Here is a 21,885-nt window from a genome sequence, read left to right as displayed (position 1 = left end):
ATTCAATGTACAATGTGTGCTGAGTGGGTTCATCAAAAATGTAGTTGTCTGAGAGGGTCATTTACCAGTGTGGCAGCTACATTCAAATGTAAGGTGTGCGCAGAGGGAGCTGCAGATGGAGGAAATGTTGAGTTGGATCTTGGAGACGGCATGAAGCTGGAAGGTGTGAAAACATTTTGCTACCGCGGAGACATGCTGAATGGAGAAGGTGGATCAGACGCGGCAACGGTTGCTCGAGTGAGATGTGCATGGAAGAAGTTTCGGGAACTGAGTGGCGTGCTGATGAGGAGGAGAGTGTCGCTGAAGCTGAAGGGAAAGGTGTATGCTGCATGTGTGAGAAGTGTTATGATTTATGGGAGCGAGACATGGGTAATGAATGTAGAGCAGCAACGAAGGCTGGAAAGGGTGGAAATGCGAATGGTTCGATGGATGTGCAGAGTATCGTTGAGAGAGAGGAAGACAAATGATGAATTGCGAAAGATGATGGGAATATTGCCTGTGATTGATGCTGTGAAGAGGAACAGGTTGAGATGGTTTGGTCATGTATTGAGGAAGGATGAAAGTGACTGGTTGAGAAGAGTGATGGAAGTTAATGTAGAAGGAAGTAGAGGACGGGGAAGACCGAGAAAGACTTGGCTAAAGATGGTGGAAGAAGAAATGCGGGCATGGGGGTTAACAAGGAGAGATGCAGAAAATAGGGCAAAATGGAGAAGATTGTCATGGGGACCGCAAGGCTTAACCCCCGCTCTAGCAGGGAAAATGGCCTTAAAATGCATGTTGTTGTTGTTGTATTGTTTAGATAATACATGGTGAATGTAGTCATTTTTAAAGCACTCCAATTGTTGGCAATGTAATAATTGACCATGAAAATATGGGTGTAGACACATCATTTGTGATATTCTCATGTATAGTTTTCCAGATATTGAGGAAAGTAGGATTTCAGCAATTGTTTCCTTACTTTGGGTGCTTTTGGGCGGGAAAAATATGACCCTTACTAAGGAGAAAACTGCATTTTTGTAATGTTTGACCATGAAAACATGGGTGTAGACAGCAGATTTGTGATACTCCCATGTATAGTTGTCCAGATATTGAGGGAAATAGGATTTTCAGCAATGGTTTCCTTACTTTGGGTGCTTTTGGGCGGGAAGGCACTGGCCCTGACCCGGCAGCAATGCATTTTTCTGATGTGGAGGTAGAACCCTTTCAACCCACGTGGTCCGTTGCTTCGGCACTTTTCACTTGAATATACCTTCTGGGCTCCTGGTGTAAGAGGGGTCCATGTTAATCCCTTATTGAAAAGAATTCCTAAGAGGGACACCTCAGACGACGCTTTAAGCTAAATGCCGCTCACTACCATCAATATGTCCCCCAACCTTCTTTTACGGGAAAAAATGATAATTTTGGTCATATCTCCAGACAGCTTGAACCCCTAGGCTTGGGCCCATTGCTCCACGAAACCGATGTCAGTCTGAAGATTTTTCCCGGCATGGGCCACGTTCTTACCATGGGTCCACATTGCAATGTCATCCGCAAACAAAAGGATCTTGCTATGGAGCCTAGGATGGGAAGCTAAATCATAAATCATAATATTGAAGAGTGTTGGGCTCAGGCAGCTGCCCTGGGGAAGGAATCCCCTTATCTGCATGAAAACCTGAGGATAGGCTAAGACCGCCTCGAACCTGGAAGGATCTATTAGACAGAAAATCCCGAATCCACCTAAACATTCTGCCACTAACCCCAAGGTTATGAATGTTATGAAAGAGGCCCTCTTTCTCAATAAAGTCGTAAGCCTTGTGCATATCAAGAAAAACCGCCAGAAGAGACTCCTGATTATTCAAAGATTTCCTGACCTAATGTTTTTGCCAGTGTGGTGATGTGGTCAACAGCTGACCGTCCCTTTCTAAACCCAGACTGCCCTTTGTAGAAGAGGTTGTTCTTTTCGAAGAAGTAAACCAAGCGATTATGAACCATTTTCTCCATCAATTTGGATATAACCGAAGTGAGGGAAATCGGACGGTATGAGGACGGGGCTGCACCATCTTTCCCATCTTTAAGAATAGGCACTACAATAGAGTGCTTCCAACCATAGGCAAGTTTCCATAACTCCCAACTCCTATTAAATAGCAAAAGGAGAACTCTCAGAACCCTATCATCCAAATGCTTGACCATAAGATATGTCAAACAATCTGGACCTGGGCACTATTCCTAGACTTCTGAACAACCTGCTTCAGCTCACAAAGAGTAAAATCCAGGTCAAGTGAGGAATTTGGGGCCCGCTCATCATTGATGATGTCCAGATGATGCTCTGCAATTTGGATCCTTTGCCCATTCAACCCCCTGTTATCTCCACCAGTACTTCCAGAGAAGTGCTGGCCCAGGGCCTCTGCCTTATCCCCATTTGAGCAAAGAGTTGTGTTCTGGAAAATGAGAGCCAGGATCGACTTCCACCCCGATTTGATTCCCTTCATACTTTTGACTATTTTCCATATAACCTTAAGCGGGGTGTCTGGATTGATTGAAGAGCAAAATACGTGCCACAAGGCCGTTTTGGTTCACTTGATTACCCGTTGGGCACACACCCTTTTCCTTTTATACTGCAAGGTGTCCTCCAACCTCAGGGTTCTCCTTAACCTTTTAAGGGCAACCCTCCTCTCCTGAATAGCCTGTTTGCACCTCTCATTCCACCAGGGGACTCTAATTTTCTTGCCGATGTAACTTATAGAAATTGGAAGTGTATCACCCGCAATTTTATTTATAATTTGGACCATATTGCTATTAAGGCCATAAATATCATCCATAACCATCTCTTTCCTCACTTCGCGAGCACACCGACTCAAAAAGAGGCCCCAGTCAGCCTTGGAGAAATTTCAATAGGCCGGTCCATCCCAATCCACTGAGTCCCTTCCTAATTTAAGGTTAGTGATCACTGGAAAGTGATCACTACCCAGGTTGTCTTCATGCTCCCTCCATTCACACTTCGCCGCTACCGAGGACGATATAAGAGGACAAATTCCCCGTAGCTGGATTGATACAAGTCCCCACTGCATCATTTAGTAACACCATATCAAATTCGTCTATTAACTCCTCGACGCATCCACCATTCCTATCCGTGGATCTGGAGCCCCAAATAATGTTATGGCTGTTAAAGTCACCAAAAAGGAAAACCACCCCTACACACTTCCTAAAAATCTCCTGAAATGCCTTAGTCCCCAACTGCTGGCAAGGATTATAAAAGTTCATAACTGTAATCCTTCCCCTTGAGCCATGAATGGAAATCATATTCCCCTCAAATTCATCCCGCATTCCATTACTGTGAAGGGAATACCAAGTTTAACAAGCATTCTGAGTATTGCGCTGCAATACATGTCCCCTACCGGCAGTCTGTCGTCTGGAAAACTGTTGGGGAAATTACCAAGGGTTATTTACCCACAGGTTCTGAATCGTTCCCAATTGCTAATTACCTCAGGATGGGCTCACCTGTGATTCGCACTCGGGACTTCGATTTATACACCTTGCAGACAGGTCAGCAGAAGCACGAGAAAATAAGTTGTTGATAAAGAACCTTTCGAGTCGCTAAATATCAGTAATTTATTATATTTTCCAGTTCACGATCAATGATCGATGTGTATATATATATGTTGCTCGGCTTGGCTCCGCACCTCCGGAAAGCGCGCACTGTGTCGCGCTGTTGACGTTCGCGAGACGAGGCTGAGGGCGGGCGGTGCGGCTTGAGGAGAACTCTGGAATAAACAAGAGATATCCATTTAAAAAAAATATTTTCGTTTAATTAACGATACCTGCCAAACCACGTGCCCTATCGCAAATTCCAAAAGAACATTTTAGTAGACTGACATGCTGAACAGATCTGTGAAGTTTCCCCTCGATTGGATCAAAAATGAGGGAGGAGCTCGGTTTTAAAGGTTCATGCTCAAAAACGTCATAACTCTGAAACAATGTGATGCATGACGTCATGCTCGCTGACCTTTTTGTTCGTCACGGGTATGCGATTCTGCCTGCAAAGTTTGGCCTCGATCTGTTCAGACGTTGCAGAGAAAAAGGGGTTTTCGTGTTTTCACGAAAAACAATATGGCGGCCGAACCACGTGACCTGTGACGTCATAATTACCATTAAAATATTCTACAGACCGAGTCCCCCCTACCGTAAAAATTTGATCTCAATCGGTCCTATTAATTATTGCAGAGAAAATCTTTTTTTAAAGGAAATTAAAACTTAAAATGGCACTGGGTTAAGGATCATCAGAATTATCAGAATTGCCAAAGTTCAAAGTGCCATAACTATGTCAAAAATGATCGAAACGTCGTGAAGCTCGAACTTGTCCTGTAACTTATCATAAGGAAACCATGTGCCAAGTTTGAAATCATTAGCATTAAGCGTTTAGAAAAAAAGTCCGGAAAACTGTTCTTTGCGTGACGGACTGACAGACTGACGGACTGACAGACGGACAGACGGACTGACAGACGGACTGACAGACGGACTGACAGACGGGCAGACTGACAGACAGAGGGACGGCGTGCAAATCTATAATCGCCTCCTGTGTACACCGGTAGGGGACTAATAAGAATCCCACATCCACCCACATTCCCACAAACTCTATCCCCACGTATAAGGGTGTAACCCGGAATCTGAAGTTGGTTGCGACTTTTAAGCCATGTCTCTTGTAAACAAATTACATCAGGTTTTGATGGCAATTCAGAAATAAAATATTTAAATTCAGACCCATGGGCCACTGGACTTTTCGCATTCCATTGAATTGCTCACATGAGAGTCCTGAGACTGTTTGGCCTCAGTCCATGAGTTGTGACCTTTCTTCCCTGTCTTGCTAAATATTTTATTAATCTGTTTTCCCGAGCCCTCCCACCCAAAATGTTTACAGGCAGCCGAAGAAATTATGTTGATTTTCTCCGACCTCCTTTTAGCTTGAGCCGCACAATTTACCACCTCCAATCCAATGAACCCTATTTTGGAAAAGTCAAATTCCAAATCACCATCTGTATCCTCGGTTTGTCATCCCTGGTCTATAGCCTCGGTTTGACAACCCACCGACTTTGTCTGTATTTGAGTCTGGACTGGGGTATTGGTGATCAGATTGGTTTCATTGGTTGGCGCCTTAACTTTAGGGCCTTTGAGAACAGCCTCTGCATATGAGAGCTTCCTTGTAGTTTTAACTTGTTGAATCCGGACAGCCGTTTGAAATTCCACACACCCTCTGTAGACACAGCACTGTGGTCGGCCCCACAATTGGTACAACACATTTTCAGGCTTGGACAACTACCGTACTCGTGCGCCCCGTTGCACTTACTGCAGTGTTGTTTGCCACTGTAAGATGGTGCAGTATGTCCGAACTTTTGCCATCTATAGCATCTTAGAGGGGGAGGGATGTATTCCCGGACAGGAAATGCTTGATACCCAAGGAACACTTTAGGGGGTGGGGAAGTGCTGGAAAAAGACAACACCGCCGACGTGGTCTCAACCTTCACCCCCTCCCTAACCTTAGTGAGGCGACGGGTGTCCACTACACCTTTATCCACCAAATGGCTCTCAATATCTTCCATACCAATGGCAGGACATACCCCATCAATAACTCTCCAACTTTCCCTCAGAGAACGAGGGATGAGGGCAGAGACTCGGACGCGACAAAGGAGTTTCTCAGAATTTTTCTCGCTGCGCTCCCGACTTGCACTGATCAGAAAATCACCTGATCTAAGTTTTTTGGCACTGTGAACGTCGCCACCTTCTTCCCCGATTAAAGAAGCCATTTTAATTGGGTTGTCGAACATTAATGATTTGGAGCCATCCAGCACCAAAATTATTATTAGGAATCTATCCCCATATTATGGCCCTTGACCTCATTCGGCAAGTCTAACTCATCAGTGCTTTCCTGGCCAGGCTGCTCCTCTTCACGCCCGAACCTCTAGGTCTAGGAGTAGAAGCTCTGCGACTCCTAGTACCGCGACCCCCCTCATCCTCTCCCGATATGGTCTCCATTAACTCACTCATCTCAGGAGTCCCACAGAAGAAGACTTTACACCCAGGAACAATCACACGAACACAGGAAGCGATTCCATACGAAATACCGGAAGAAATCAGAAGCACCCTCCAACCCGGATCGTGAAGCCACTCCGTGCAACGGCTTTTGTTTTCAACTTTTCCAATATGGTGGTCGTGTATCCAAGCAAAATCACATGACTGTGACGTCACGCCCACCCTTCGAATGCGGTATAGCGATGATGCATGACTACGTCACTTTACCAACAGCAGTAACAACATTAACATGCACTACATGACCAAAAGTATGTGGACACCCAAACAACGAACATCTCATACCAAAATCATGGGCATTAACATGGAGTTGGTCCCCCCCTTTGCTGCTATAACAGCCTCCACTCTTCTGGGAAGGCTTTCCAGTAGATGTTGGAACATTGCTGCGGGGATTTGCTTCCATTCAGCCACAAGAGCATTGGTGTGGCCAGGCACTGATGTTGGGCGATTAGGCCTGGCTCACAGTCGGCGTTTCAATTCATCCCAAAGATGTTCGATGGGGTTGAGGTCAGGGATCTGTGCAGGCCAGTCAAGTTCTTCCACACCGATCTCGACAAACAATTTCTCTATGGACCTTGCTTTGTGCAAGGGACCATTGTCATGCTGAAACAGGAAAAAGGCCTTCCCCAAAGTCTTGCAACAAAGTTGGAAGCACACAATCATCTAGAATGTCATTGTATGCTGTAGCATCAAGATTTTCCTTCACTGGAACTAAAGGGCCCAGCCCGAACCATGAAAAACAGCCCCAGACCATTATCCCTCCTCCACCAAACTTTACAGTTGGCACTATGCATTCGGTCAGGTAGCGTTCTGCTGGCATCCGCCAAATTCAGATTTGTCCATCGGACTGCCAGATGGTGAAGTGTGATTCATCACTCCAGAGAACGCATTTCCACTGCTCCGGAGTCCAATGGTGGGGAGCTTTACACCACTCCAGCTGACACTTGGCATTGTGCATGGTGATCTTAGGCTGGTCTGCGTCTGCTCAGCCATGGAAACCCATTTTATGAAGCTCCCGACGAACAATTGTTGTGCTGACGTTGCTCCCAGACGCAGTTTGAAACTCGGTAGTGAGTGTTGCAACTGAGGACAGACGATTTTTATGCGCTTCAGCACTCGGCGGTCCCGTTCTGTGAGGTTGTGTGGCCTACCACTTCGTGGCTGAGCTGTTGTTGCTCCTAGACGTTTCTATTTCACAATAACAGCACTTACATTTGACTGGGGCAGCTCTAGCAGGGCAGAAATATGATGAACTGACTTGTTGGAATGGTGTCATCCTATGAAGGTGGTGCCATGTTGAAAGTCACTGAGCTCTTCAGTATGGCCCATTCTAGTGCCAATGCTTGTCTATGGAGGTTGTATGGCTGTGTGCTTGATTTATATACACCTGTCAGCAATGGGTATGGCTGAAACAGCCGAATCCACTAATTAGAAGGGGTGTCTGCATACTTTTGGTCATGTAGTGTATAATGGTGCCGGGGGAGGAGGAGGTATGGCGTGGCCTGTAAATGGGCGGCGCTTATGACCCACAGACAATAACTCAGCTTTATCTTACTATAATTCACCAAATGTCCGTCCGTTTGTCTGTCTGTCTGTCTGTCTGTCTATCTGTCTGTTCGAAGGTACCGTAAAAACAGCTGAACCGATCGCAACGATATTTTGGGAAGGTAATCCTGGGATCCCCAGGAGTAAAATAGGCTATTTAATTTTTCCAATTTCAGCTTTGGTCTCCAGCATTCTCAGGTTTGGACTCCCGCATAACATTCGCGTTTGCATAACGTTCATTGTAACGATGTTGTTTTCCCGGGTGCCGCACAAACGGCTGCACCGATCGCTGCACAGCTGCACCAATCGGACTCAGTGACCTCGGACAAAGACCTTTTATAAGGACACGGGTTGAATCCCTGCTTGAGAGAATTCCATCCCCCTCCCCGCCATCATGGCCGTCTCTTCAACTCACAATCCCATGAGATATGCGGAAAGGACAGCCCAAAACCAATATAAACATCATTAAACATCATTCGTATATAAACATCATTAAAAGAAAATAATGACCTCGGCTAAAGTTCAAATGACGTGAGTTTAATCTCTACATGAGAGAATTCCACATAGCTATTTGGGCGGTGTATACGCTAACAGATCGATGTCTCCATAAATCTTGCCAAGGCCGTAACGCCTATCGGCTCAAAATCCTTTTAACTGTTGATTTGGTAGTTTTTACAATGAAGGAAATACATATCGGAAGTACATACGACATCGGGAGTACTAACTGCACGTGTCTTCAGTGTCAAGCTTGGCGGATCTGAAGAGCGGAATGCTTGGAGAAGTGGTGGGCTACTTCGGCATGAAGGAGGATCAGAAACGTGGACTTCCACACTGCCACATCCTGCTGATACTTGCTCCCGCATGACGTTATTTTCCTGGGTGCTGCACAAACGGCTGCACCTATCGAGATTTTACGGATGTTTATATAAATCGTTTAAAAGAAAAAAAGCCTTCAATTTCTGATATTTAGCCTTTTCATTTGGGCCTCCCAATTGAAGCCCCACCCGTAGGGCAGGTACCATTTCTAGTATATGAGAAATAAATAATAACGTACCTGATCAGGGGGAGTGCTCAGCACCGGTTATCAGGAGGAGCATCACACACCGGTTATCAGAAGGATCAGGGGGAGGGGGAGCTTAACAACATGGCGGGTTCTATGGAAACAATGCTATCGTGGTACTGGAGCAAATGCTGTAGTTTTTAGTGTTACTCGATCCTCCTGTGACAACTTCCCCAAACGTTTTAATTGGTCAACAGTGACTACAGAGGACGAAGAGGATGAAGAGGCCGAAGAGGATGAAGAGGACGAAGAGGATGAAGAGGACGAAGAGGATGAAAGCAAAAGTCAACTAGAATGAGCCATCAGAGATTGCAAACCCTCACCAGGATGTATTTTCAGTGGTTTTTAAGGCTTTTGTGTCAAAACAAATATGGCGACCGAACCACGTTACCAATGACGTCATCATTATTATTTTTTTCTGAACTAATTTATTCCTTGATTATGCTCAATAAATTTCATCTTGATTGGATGAAGTTTGGTACTTGTAGCTGGCGAAGCCGGTGTTGTGAATGAACGCGTACGTATTATGTTGAAAAACCAGATTATGCTGGATCCTTTGAGAATTCCAAGCTTTGACGCACCAAATCACTCAATGGAGGCCGCCATCTTGCGGATGCGGAAGTATGCATAAAAATTTGAGAAAAAGTTCAATAGGAGTTTGTTTCACCCGTCTTTTTTTTATGCACAATCTTATGCACCTCTAATTTGTAATTAAAATACTTTAAGACCAACCTCGTTCCCCGGGCCTCACGGGCCCTGGTTATCTTCAACGAAAATCGTCACCAAACACCGGAACCAATGAGATTCGAGCATTTGAAAAAATATTTCAAAAACCAAATCACTCAATGGAGACCGCCATATTGCGGATGCGGAAGTATGCATAAAAAATTGAGAAAAAGTTCAATAGGAGTTTGTTTCATCCGTCTTTGTTTGATTCACCATCTTATGCACCTCTAATTTGTAATTAAAATACTTTAAGACCAACCTCGTTCCCCGGGCCCACATGGGCCCTGGTCATCTTCAACGAAAATCGTCACCACTTACCGGAACCAATGAGATTCGAGCATTTGAAAAAATATTTTTAAAAAGCTTTTTACCGCATTTCGGAGGCTGAAAACGGCGTCAAATATTCTAAAATTGACGAAGAATTCTTTTTTTAGAAATCTCGCGGCCGTAGGGGATAGTTTTTCACGGCCGGAAATATCCGAAGTTGAGATGGAATTCACCTAATTAAACAAGAAGTAAATTATATAAATTTTAATCTCATCCAGAATGCAAATGGTGTCATTTTGAACTAGGTACGGTACCTACTACACCTACCTACAACCAACTACCTAACCTACTGATGCCATTGTGATGGGTAAAATAGTGGCAAGAGGCTTTGGCTTCGCTGGCTCATTGCGGCTTTGCAGTCAGGTACTAGTAGAATTATGACGTCATAACGGAGGCACCTATGACATCATCATTAACATATTTTATTCCCCATGGAGAGTTCTTCACAATGAGCCACGTCTCAATTTTTTATATTCAGTGCTTTCGGAGATATAGAGGTGCAAAGTTTTTCGGTTTTTCCAAGATGGCGGCCGAACCACGTAACCTATGACGTCATAATTATAATTTAAAAATTGTACAGGCGAAGGTCCACCTATGGTGAAAATTTCCTGTCAATATGACCAACGGTTGCAGAGAAAATCATATTTATTCTGTGCGGACAAACAGACAAACAGACTCAAATGCAACACCGTCTCCTCAAGCGAAAGTAATAAAGATGAGGAGGCACAATGGTCAATGAGGAAACGCCCAGCCAAGTTTTTCTTTGGACCGTACCACTGTGCAATGTGGGGTGGGGGGGGGGGGGGGGAGGCGGGGTTTGCATGTGTGTAAATTATGAAGAATTAGGGTGAAGGGTCGAGTAAAATGTAAAGTTTCAAATACACGTTTTATTAACACTTATTATATCACGGGAATATTTATCTGAACATTTCATTGGTTGGATTATCATTTTGAATCGGACTACGACGGCCATTTTTGTTCAATACCGAAACCCTCTCTTAATCGCTTGCTCCATTTTCCGAGTGCCTCGCAAGCCGCTTGTTAACGGAACACAGCCCGGAATTGCGGACGTCTGCCTAAATAACCGTTTGTTTAAACATATGATAACAATAATGATGAACAATGATATTTCAGAGGTAATCATGAAATTCACTCCGCAGTCGGTGATATCGTGCGATTGCAATAAATTGCACCTGTGGGTTGGAGCGGCTCTGATTGGCTGTTGTTGCAGCGATCGATCGTATTTAAATGACCTCACGTGATTCGTTCCCCCCCATTGTGGCCTTCCCTAATGGCGAACGGTGTATAATCGTGTCGGCGCTTGGCTAAGTTGTACTAAGTGAAGTTGTAGGTGGAGGACAAATTCGTCTATATTAATATAAAGTAGATATTTTAACCATGAGTGGGGGAATGCCTTACCTGGGCCACGTAATCACTCTGATCTCGAAAGCTGAAATCCGATACGAGGGGCTTCTCTACACCATCGACGCTGATAATGCGACCATTGTTCTTGCTAAAGGTAGATGGATGGATGGATTGTCCATGAGTAGGTTGTGGATGTAGATGAAAGATTTACCGTTGTTTGTGAAGGGGATGATGGATGGTCCATGAGTAGGTTTAATGTGGATGTGGATTAAAGATTTACCATTGTTTGCGAAAGGGATGATGGATGGTCCATGAGTAGGTTTAATGTGGATTAGATTTACCATTGTTTGTGAAGGGGATGATGGATGGTCCATGAGTAGGTTTAATGTGGATGTGGATTAAAGATTTACCATTGTTTTTATGAAGGATTATGGATGGTCCATGAGTAGGTTTAATGTGGATGTGGATTAAAGATTTACCGTCGTTTGTGAAGGGGATGGATGGTCCATGAGTAGGTTTAATGTGGATTAAAGATTTACCATTGTTTTTATGAAGGATTATGGATGGTCCATGAGTAGGTTTAATGTGGATGTGGATTAAAGATTTACCATTGTTTGTGAAAGGGATGATGGATGGTCCATGAGTAGGTTTAATGTGTATTAAAGATTTACCATTGTTTTTGTGAATGTGCGGATGAATGGTCCATGAGTTGGTTGTGTGGATGAAAGATTTACCATTGTTTTTATGAAGGGGATGATAGATGGTCCGTGTGTACGTTGTGGATGTGGATTAGATTTACCATTCTTTGCGAAGGTGCGGATAGATGGCCCATGAGTAGGTTGTGGATTAAATATTTACCATTCTTTGTGAAGGGGTGGATGGATGGTCCATGAGTAGGTTGTGGATTAAATATTTACCATTGTCTTTGTGAAGGGGTGGATGGATGGTCCATGAGTAGGTTGTGGATTAAATATTTACCATTGTCTTTACGAATGTGCGGATAGCTGGCCCATGAGTAGGTTGTGGATTAAATATTTACCATTGTCTTTGAAGGGTTGGATGGATGGTCCATGAGTAGGTTGAATGTGGAGGAAAGATTTACCATTGTTTGTGAAGAGGCAGATGGATCATTTACCAAAGATTTACCATTGTTTGTGAAGAGGCAGGAAAGGTCATTCCTCTTTGGGGTATATAGATTACAGTCTCTATGATCGGGTCTCAAGAACATTGGGTGTGTTCATTTACCAAGTTTCTTGTGGAGAGATCGCCAAGTGGTTTAAGCATTCGACCAAGCACTCCATTCAAAACCGTTAAGGAACGGCTGGCTTGGCAAGCGCGAGCTACCAGCTTGGTAAATTTTCACACCTTCAACCCTTGTGGGGTATAATCTAGATTTCAGTAGATCTTTGCTCAGTTCTGTAAGTAAAACTTACATCATGGATGTCGAGATTCCTCCAAATTTCTTTGTTTAATGTTATAAACAGCATTAGTGTCTGTTAAAAAGCGAATAATATGCGTTTGTGGTTTATAATATTTTACAAGCCCGGCTATGCCACTGTTAGACTTTTGGTTTTTATCTGTTACATTCTGCTAATTTCAAGTTTATTAAATGCTGCATTTGGATGTGACAATCACTTGCAAAAGTATGAAAACATGATTGGTACGAAACATTTTCATCCAGTAGTATACAATAATTAATATACAGATTCTAAATTTCATACCTTCCTTAAAGTTCATCATTCTCATCACCTACATCATCATCTTCAGCTACTTCTAACCCTTCTTCATCTGTTGGGAGTGCAGTGTTTTCGCACTTTTTACACTGGCCCAGATCAGTGCATCCAAGTCCAAGGGAGGCACAACATGACTTGTCGGCATCCACAGAATTGCACTTGGATCCCTTACACCTGCAGAATGCAAGCTCTAGAACACTTTCAGGAGTTGGAGCCAAATCCATCCAGTCGATGGATAGCTCACTGTCATCCGTCTTCCATCCATTGCCTGCTGGCGATGGAAGATCTTGTTGTTGTGGCAGGCTTTTCTTGTATATGCTGGATTGAAAGTTAGCCCTCTGGATGTGCTTCATTAATGAGTCATGGTTTGGTGGCATGATGTTTTCAGCTCTTGTTGCGGTCTTCAACATAATATATCTTGCTTTATTTACAGGACTCACTTCCTTCTGTCCATATAGGAGGCAAAGAAATACTTCCAAACCACTGACCATCTCTTCAGATACAACATCAGATATTCCCAATTCTTTGAAGGGCTCAGCAAGGGAGGGGTTCTTCTGCAAAAGATTTCGAGTCTTTTGTTTTCCTTTGTTATAAAAGGAACTAACGGAATCACAGCCGGAAAAACGGTGGAAGCCAATGAGAGCTTCCGTCGGTGAATCTCCCAAATCTTGTTGAACATCCCTCACATTTGTTGTGCGCTCCATGGCACCCTTGCGGGTGTGGAAGTAGTGGTGAACTTATCTGATTAGCAAGTCCAACATAAATCGCAAACTCGTCTGTGTCAGGACTTCGGATGATGACAGTTGCTCTGTTCATAGTTTCAGATATGTACTTAGCATGCAACAGCATACGCGTGTCCGCTTATTCATGGTTACAGTATAGCTGATCCACAGCTTTGACTTCAACTGTCCCATTTGCATCTGCAGAAATGGAATAGCACTCTGTGCTACAATTAAGCATACTCCCCTGAGTTTGTCTGCTTGGCATGTTTTCCACTCCAAGGAGGAATCTCACTAGCTGCTGTTTGTTGTGGCTGTTGGCAAGGAATTTTTTCCACTGCTTGGTTAAATTCTGGTCAGGTCTCGAAATCTTAATATTTTGAGATCCACTGGCAGCCCTCATTTTCCGCTCTGCATTCTTTATGCTGACTTCTGGATAGGTGTCGGTGACAAAGTGAACACGCTGAGACTGATTCTTCAAGGCAATGGTGATCAGCTGTCTTGGTATCTCCTCAGCAAACTGCCCAAAAGTGTGCGGAAAATTATTGTGGTTAGCCTGGAGAAGTCATGCCATCAACCCACACACCACCTTTTTGAGGTTCCAGTGGCAGCTCTGCATCAACTTATTCATTTGGTACATGTAAATCCTCCAACATATGCAGGAGTTTTGCCTTGTTTCTTTACTAGGCAGCCATCATTTTTTGTAATTGCTAGTGGTAACAGGCTAGGTGAGTAGGTCATCATGTTCTGCAGGTCAGTTTCTCACTTTTCCAATGATGGCATTCTTGCGAAAATGTCTGTCGCTTTTCGATGCTTCCTCTTTCCCCTTCACTTTTGTTACAACCGTCTTTGACATGTCACTGTTTTCAGCTTTGACTTTGGTATTGTGTCCTGCAAAGTCTTTTTATCTTTTTGGAGCCTTTCCTCACAGTATTTGACAAATGCAGCATCTCCCTTTTCTTCTGCAAAAAGTAAGTCTCTCGCTACCTCAGGTGAGGTCACTACGCCGGAGGCAAGATGAACAATTTCTGATTCTTCCAGGTCTTCAAATAAATTGGTGAGATTTGAAATTGTCACATATCTGTGTTACATCCTCCTCATCCCTTGTCATACGACCCACCGTCAAATCTTTCCTCATCAAAGCTCATTGGCTTTTCCCCGCCATTTCCTCACACTGGCGTGTAATCGACGTTTGTTCATGGTGAGTCGTTGTCCACCTGTTGACTGCTCCTTTATTGACTGTAAATCCTTTGAGTCCACCATGCTTCTTGGAGTCCTTGTTTACACTCTGTTCGATTGTCATGTCACAGGGAATACCAGCAAATCCATATAGGTCCTGTCTCTGCACTGAAAAATCACCTTGCTGGAACTCTTGGTGAATGGCGAGGTGGGAATTTGGCAAATCCTGCATCTCCATCCACGACACAGGCATATAACGTGCATGGTTGTGCGGGTTGTACGAGAACATTGACGACGAGTCAATGTAATTCATTGATGACGAGTGTAATGGCAAGTTTCCCTCTTGAAAACTTGGAATGAATTGAAGAATTGTTTCCATCATCTCGATGTACACCAGAATGCAAATGTTGCATTTGCCTTTTTATTTTCAACAAACTGAGTAGGTCTCTAGCATGGAGCAGAAGTCAGCAACATCTACTGTATCTGTGTTCTATTGATAGAAATGATGCTTGTAGCTGCATAATGATTGCCACGTAACGGTTAACAGTCTTATGTCTGAGCCTGGAGGAAATTCTGCCGAAGTAAAAGGTGTAAGGCCTCCACCAACAGTTTTTGACAGCACAAGCTTGTTATAGTGCCTTCCGTTCATCACTCTATTCACTGATCCAGGTGCCAATACTTCAGATTCAATAAGGATGTCCTCCAGCCCACCATCTCCAAACTGCTTTCCTATGCAAGCAAGGAAGGTCATGGCGGTATGGAAAGCCCCAACCTTAAGCCGATTTTCTCAGTAAACACAGGTGTTTGCCATCTTGACCTGAGCTTTTGCATATGTAAGGCTTGGTAAACGACAACAATTACATCCAGATGGAGTGAGTTTGGTGCATCGACACCTCTTTGCAAGACGGTGTTCACTATTTAGCTCAGTTGGAGTGGCATCTACTATGGGAAGGTAGCTGATGGATGCCTTTTGAGGAATGTGATTAACAAGCTTCTGGTTGTATCCTGCCCAACCTGGGAGCAGCGGTTGACTCAGTAACTGGGTATTTCGTGATGAGGTACCCATAATCCATGTGTTTTGCTGCATCTCTCACCCCTCTATGGATGTCCTTTTGAAGTGAGATCTGTACTCAAATAATTTTTGGATTGTTCTTTTTTCCAAAGAATGGAACCAGTTTCTTCTCTACGGCTGCCTGGGATCTTTCCCTCGTTGTCATGCTTTGAGTGAAGGTGACCTTTCTTCTGTGGACGGCTCATGTTGGATGGCAATTCCGTTTGTTATTCCTTTGCCGGACAACGTCTCTTCACCCAAGTTATCACACACAAGGGTTGTGAATACACCTTGCTGCAGACAGGTGGGAAGAGTGGTGTCTCCTTGTTGAAGCTCTTCTTTTGCCAATGCTGTATTGTGCTCCAGGATGGCAGTGTGCAAAGTTGAATTGACCAAAACCATTCAAAAGCCCAATTAGCTGCGCACACCCCGTCAAGTGCCTCACTGCCTTCGCTGGTGATGTATGTTTTGGCATTGCTTTCCTGCCATTTGATGCCAAGTAAATGTCTTGCGCTATGGATAGGATGTGTCTTTGCTGCTTATCTGTAACTTTGACAAATTCCTTCTCTTCTGGCTCAGAAGATGGACCACTCATCCAGGCAAGAAAATTAAACACCTTTACAGGAACAAGTTTCTCAGCTGTATCCAATGTCAGGTGAGAAGATGTAGGTGGCCATGGTATTGTCTTGAGATGGAATGGCATTAATTTCTGTCTTCTGGTCCAATGCACGTGCATACATTTCCCTCAGTGTTGCTGTGCTTGATGGATTTACTTGATCTGCAGTCATGCGCACTTGGTCTATGTCATCCTCGGTCAGTGGTATCTGTGGCCATGTCTGCCTTCAATAGGACCACGTGTTTCATCTGTTAAGAGCATTTCTGTAGAAAGTTGGTCGACATACACCACATCACTTTGGTTGCATCTATGAGGACGCAGATATTTCAGCTGAGGGTAATGGAGTGAGTCTTCACTTCAAGTAAATGATTTGTATGTTTGGGCATCCTGTTTCTCTACCTTAGTTTTCACAAACATCCTTTTCAGCTTTGTTAATTTGTTTAACAGCCTTATCCTGGATAATCTGGTTCGATGACTTCACAAAAGTTGTTGAAAGATTTTCCAAAACCTCTGTCACAATGCTCAGTTCTGGCTTTTTTTTTGCCTTGATAAGGGCCTCATGTATTCTCTGTAGCAAGATGAATGGTACTTCACTTCTATTGCTACACATTCTTTGCCTTAAATTTCTCATAAAATGTCCAACATTTTGTGATTTGGCTTGTTTTGCTAGTTGGCCACCATCTATAAGTTCATAGGAAGTGAGGGGTTCTGCTATTGTTCCTTTGAGCTTGTCAAATGTACTTTTTTCTCCAGCATATGATGCATATTTGAGGTAGCACATGGGCTGTGCGTGCTGACGTACTGTTAGTGTCAATTCTTGTACGCAGTCCTTTTATGTTCATTGGAAGCATCTGAAATGAGAGAAGTAAAATTACAATTACAACTTGGCTGATTTTTGCATTCGTACATTTTACTGAAGTTAACATAATTTATGCTCACACACCTTTCCAATAAGTTTGAGAAGGAACCGCTGTGGTTTTTAGTACTTTTGTATACTACACCTTTTGAAGTTTGAGAGAAGGAAAGGGTGTGGTGCGTGGTGTAATTCTGCTGTTCATTCCTTTAGATCGATTTTCACTGCTTTTTTTCACAATTTTTAGAAAATGATTCTGGGTATTCTCCCTTTAGTTTAATCCCATGGGCAACTATAATGGCATGAGTGCATACCTCCACCAGGCTAAACAGTTTGTATCATTGATGGGCCTGAACCAAAATCGAATAGATTTGTCCCCGTCACATCCCCACTGGGTACGCCAAGTTTTGTCTAAATGTCTTACTTTTTGAGATATTGTGCTATGTATCTGTTTTATCCCTCTCTCAATGGTGAAGAATCACTCAAAAATCAAATAATTCCCATATCTGAATCCATATTCAGATCTTCACCAAAAATCAAACCGATTTGTCCTTGTCACACACCCCTCTCCACCAAGTTTTGTCCAAATCCATCCATAAGTTTTTGAGATATCCTGCTATATGTAGTTTTTGGCCTTTGGCTGAGATATATAATCCTATTTTGACCAATGGTGAAGAATTACTTTAAAAATTCTACTATCCGTGTGCATGCACACACCCAGCTCTTTTGCCACTTGCTCCCCTCCTTTCCCCTGCTCAGCCCCCTTCCTCCACATTAAAATCCTCCACCACCCTGGAGTCACTTATCCCTACCTACACCCCACTCACTTTTCTTTACATCCACACCCTTCACTCCTTCTCTTCCTCCTGCAACACCAGTCACTCCCTCCCTTTTCCCTTCATCCCCAATCCCTCCCTCTTACCTTATGTCTCTCCACCATCTCTCCTTAATGCATTTAATTTGTTATTATTCAGCTCACACATAAATGCTTTTCACAAAAATCACAGTTCAAAAGCCACTCGGTTCCACTCGTCACACTCGTGCAAATATGTTTTGTTGACTCCCATGCTCAGATGTCCTTGACTTGCACTCTAGATCCACGTTTTTTTAAACTGCCAAGCCACACACTCTCGATGTGCAAGTTCCTTGCTGTGCAGGGCTGACACACAAAGGAAAACTGGTGAGACCACAGGCCCAAGTACCAAGGGCAGCCAGAACCATTGATTCAATCCTCTATCTTCTCCCCCACCCTCGAGGACACCATCCAAAAAGACAGCAAAACCTGGGATCAACAAGCCATGAATATCGATCGTAACATTTTCGTGCATCGTTGCTTCATCCGCAGCTGGGTCGATCTGGCAGGTGTCCTTCAGCTCAAGATTATGTCGATGCCGATACCGATACCGATTTCTCTTGCTGACACGAGACGAACAAAGCTTTTCAAACTGGTTTAAATGTATTAGTCATTGAATGCTTAAGTGCTGATTGTCCAGCATGAATGAATATGCAAGGTACTGGCTGTCTTCCTATCACTGGTCAGGTGATTGTCATTGCAATGGGCAAGCTTCCTTGAATGTAAAACATTCGGGGATCTAGCAGATGCTCTTGTTGACCGGGTGAACTCCGAGTGCTAAATATGACGTGGTTGCTATCGTTTTCGGTAGGAACAGAGAAGACACCAATACACCAAGGCATCCAAGCGCCAAAGGTGGTCCAAGACTGTCAATTTGGTGTTATTGAAGATTGTAATGTCCTGATTCCAGTTCATTGGGCCAATTTCCACTGCGCTCGGAGAACAAGGAAGACTGAGGTTTTTCTTCTTCCAGGGAAATGTTTGGCCCAGATAAGACTGTCATTGTAAGTGAGGGTTTCCCAGATTTATGGAATGTCAGAAGCGATTAACTTTTGATGTGTTAAAAAGCAACCCATGAAGCAGATACCCGGCTGATGCTCCAAAACCATTGTCAATCATGACACTGGTGTCGTACTCCTACTCGTTCAGCAGATTCAATGCAACAGGCTGAAATGAATGGAGAAGTAACCTTTGATCGATGATAGGCTTTACTATGCTTGAATCAAAGCAGGATCTATTGAAAAACACATACAAATATAATCAGGAGTATATTATAGTAAATCGATTAACATTAATACACAAGGTTATACAAACGATACATCTCACAAAGAAACCCCCTCTTACCAACATGAATCGCTGTCTTACTTCGGCTCACAGCATACCAAGGCCTCACCCTGTCATTCACGCGGGTGGCACTTAAATAGCCTCGTGCCCCACACGGACGACGCCAACAGTCCTCAATCACCGCAATCTCCCCCACTGGAAAAATGAAGCTCCTAGATGTATGCAAATAAAAATCAACCGAAATAATATTCGATAAATGTCAAACTAAAAGTGGCATCTAGATGGTTTCAACTAAAATTCAGATTACCAAACAAAATCGATTTCAGATTACAAAGTCAAACTGTTGGGGGGGGCGGGGGAGGGGGGGGGGGGGGTCGGCACGATCGACCACTATGCGTTCGATAAACCCCATGCTCAGAAGTACGTTCATCCTGCTCTTGCAGCATCTCAATCGCCGGGAGATGCTTCAGAGAAATAGGCGACATGGGCACTATCTCTGGCAAACCCTTGCTCGGTACAGCAATCCTCCCTGGAAACTCTTTAGGTGACATTACCTGCAACTCAGGCTTGCAAATGCTATCCCCAACCTCCCCACGCATTGCAAGATGATGAACCTACACTGGTCTCGGGTCCATCGGCCAAATGAACATGCACGTATTCCGCGTTGGCTTTGATAAGATTCACCTCATCCACTATGGGCTAGTATTTGATTTGACGCATAGACTGACATAATAATACAGGTCCTGGTTCTGACAACCATGTCTAACAATTATTGTCCACTGGTACTCCAACAAGAAAACAAGCGTTCATGCGGCATTACATTAGTGGCCGTGAACAGTAAAGACCGAATTGGATGCAGAGCATGCGACAGCAGTCTCCCACTGGCCAACCGATAGATCACGTGATTTGAGTCGCATCGAAACAGCACACCAGATAATGCCATATCACTCTACTAAACCATTGCCTTGTGGATTATAGCTGGTCATTTGACTGGAAGCTATACCCCTTTCCTGAAGGAATTGCTTATTTGCTTGAGACATGAAAGCAGTTCCACGATCAGAATGTATATATGCTGGACAAACAAACCGCAAATAACTCTGACATTTAATCACTGAAGTCGAAGAGATCTCCACAAGGGAAAGCAAATGGCAAACGTGAGTACTCGCCTACGATGGTGAGCATGTAACGTATAGTGGTGGCCTGTAGGGAGGGGACCTTTGAAATTGATGTTCAGATGCTCCCATGGTTGAGTGGGTTTGATCAAAACTCATTGAGGCTGTTTGTGGATTTGCGATTTCAGCTGAGCACAAATAGCACAAATAGGACAAGAACTACAGACCCGTTTTACATCAACGGAATAGGAGATTTTGACATCGTACAAAATGAGCCAGACAAGTGATTCCCAGATGACAGAGCGAATCATGCAGCACCCACAATACACCCTCGGACCACACGGTCGCATAGAAAGCATAAGAAAGCACATCAGTAAACGTTAGCTCTTTCACGAGCCTCGATTCAGCATACAAAAAAAAAGAAAAAAAAAAAGAAGCTGCTACATTGTTCTTGCCCGGGCAGTAAACTGTCACAGCCAAAATCCACAAGCTCGATATGCCACCTAGCGATCTTCGCATTTTTTAAATTTCTGCGAATGTTGACCATCAAACATGAAAGCGACCGACCACTGGTCTGTGATTAAACTGAAGTGTTTTCTGAGAAGAAAGTGTTTTCACTTATGCAAGGCCTCAACAATGGTGTAAGCTTCCTTTTCCACAAATGAGTCGCACCTCTCACTATGATAACGTTCTGGAAAAGGCCACGTGTCGCCCTAACCGATTCAAGGTTGCAGCGATTGCTTGCTTGAAGGCGTCTGTCTCGATCATGAAAGGAACACTGTCAATTGGCATTACTATAGCTTCAGAAATATTTGTCAAATTGTGAAAAGCCAGTTTTGCTACTGAAGACAATGGAAAATTTTTACTTTCAACCAGGGGACGATTTTTCTCTGAATATTTTGGGATCCATTTAGAATAATGCGTGAACAGTCCTAGGGTTTGTCTCAGCACTGCTAAGTCCTTGGGAGGTGCCATTTCCAATAGAGGCTGCAATCGAAACATGTCAGGACGAATCGATCATTCTGAAATGGTATATCCTTGAAGGTTAATGGTTTTCACAGTGCATTTGTCATTGAGTCAATCACTACTGGTGAGCTACCTCCATGAACTGTTTCAAGTTATCATAGTGCTCGTCTTAAGTGTGGCCACACACCATGACGTCTACATATACAAAGGTGTCTTTGAGACTCTCTCGAGTGACTCATTGATAGCTCGTTGGAAACATGAAACTTCATTAGTTACTCCAATGGGGATTTGACAAAACTGATAGTCTTTGACCTGATTCAAACGTGGTGAACTTTGTCAGACTCTTGAATTGGAATTTGATGGTAAGCACTCCGCAAATCCAAAGTACTGAATACCTCATATTTCACCACTTCTCCCACCTTCTCGTCCATGCGAG

At 43.7% G+C, this 21,885-nt stretch overlaps 1 protein-coding gene across 4 annotated transcripts in view; it reads left to right on the top strand.

Annotated features, from left to right (window-relative positions):
* Positions 1-10,989: 10,989 nt before the first annotated feature.
* The window catches only part of LOC137429322 (protein LSM14 homolog B), a 130,252-nt gene continuing 119,356 nt past the window's right edge, over positions 10,990-21,885 (top strand). For 2 of the 4 annotated variants that reach the window (XM_078779502.1, XM_068119276.2), the window contains exon 1: positions 10,994-11,237. In XM_078779502.1, the coding sequence (XP_078635628.1) occupies positions 11,117-11,237 (121 nt within the window). In that variant the 5' untranslated portion in view covers positions 10,994-11,116. Of the gene's footprint in view, positions 11,238-21,885 lie in introns of all 4 variants that reach the window. The other 2 variants (XM_068119277.2, XM_068119275.2) reach the window with 2 other exon arrangements.

The sequence above is a fragment of the Myxine glutinosa genome, chromosome 6, assembly GCF_964187855.1.
Source record: "Myxine glutinosa chromosome 6, kmMyxGlut1.1, whole genome shotgun sequence".
NCBI classification, from domain to species: Eukaryota; Metazoa; Chordata; class Myxini; order Myxiniformes; family Myxinidae; genus Myxine; species Myxine glutinosa.
Note: the sequence above shows the minus strand (reverse complement) of the source record. Positions and strands in the feature narration are given on the sequence as shown.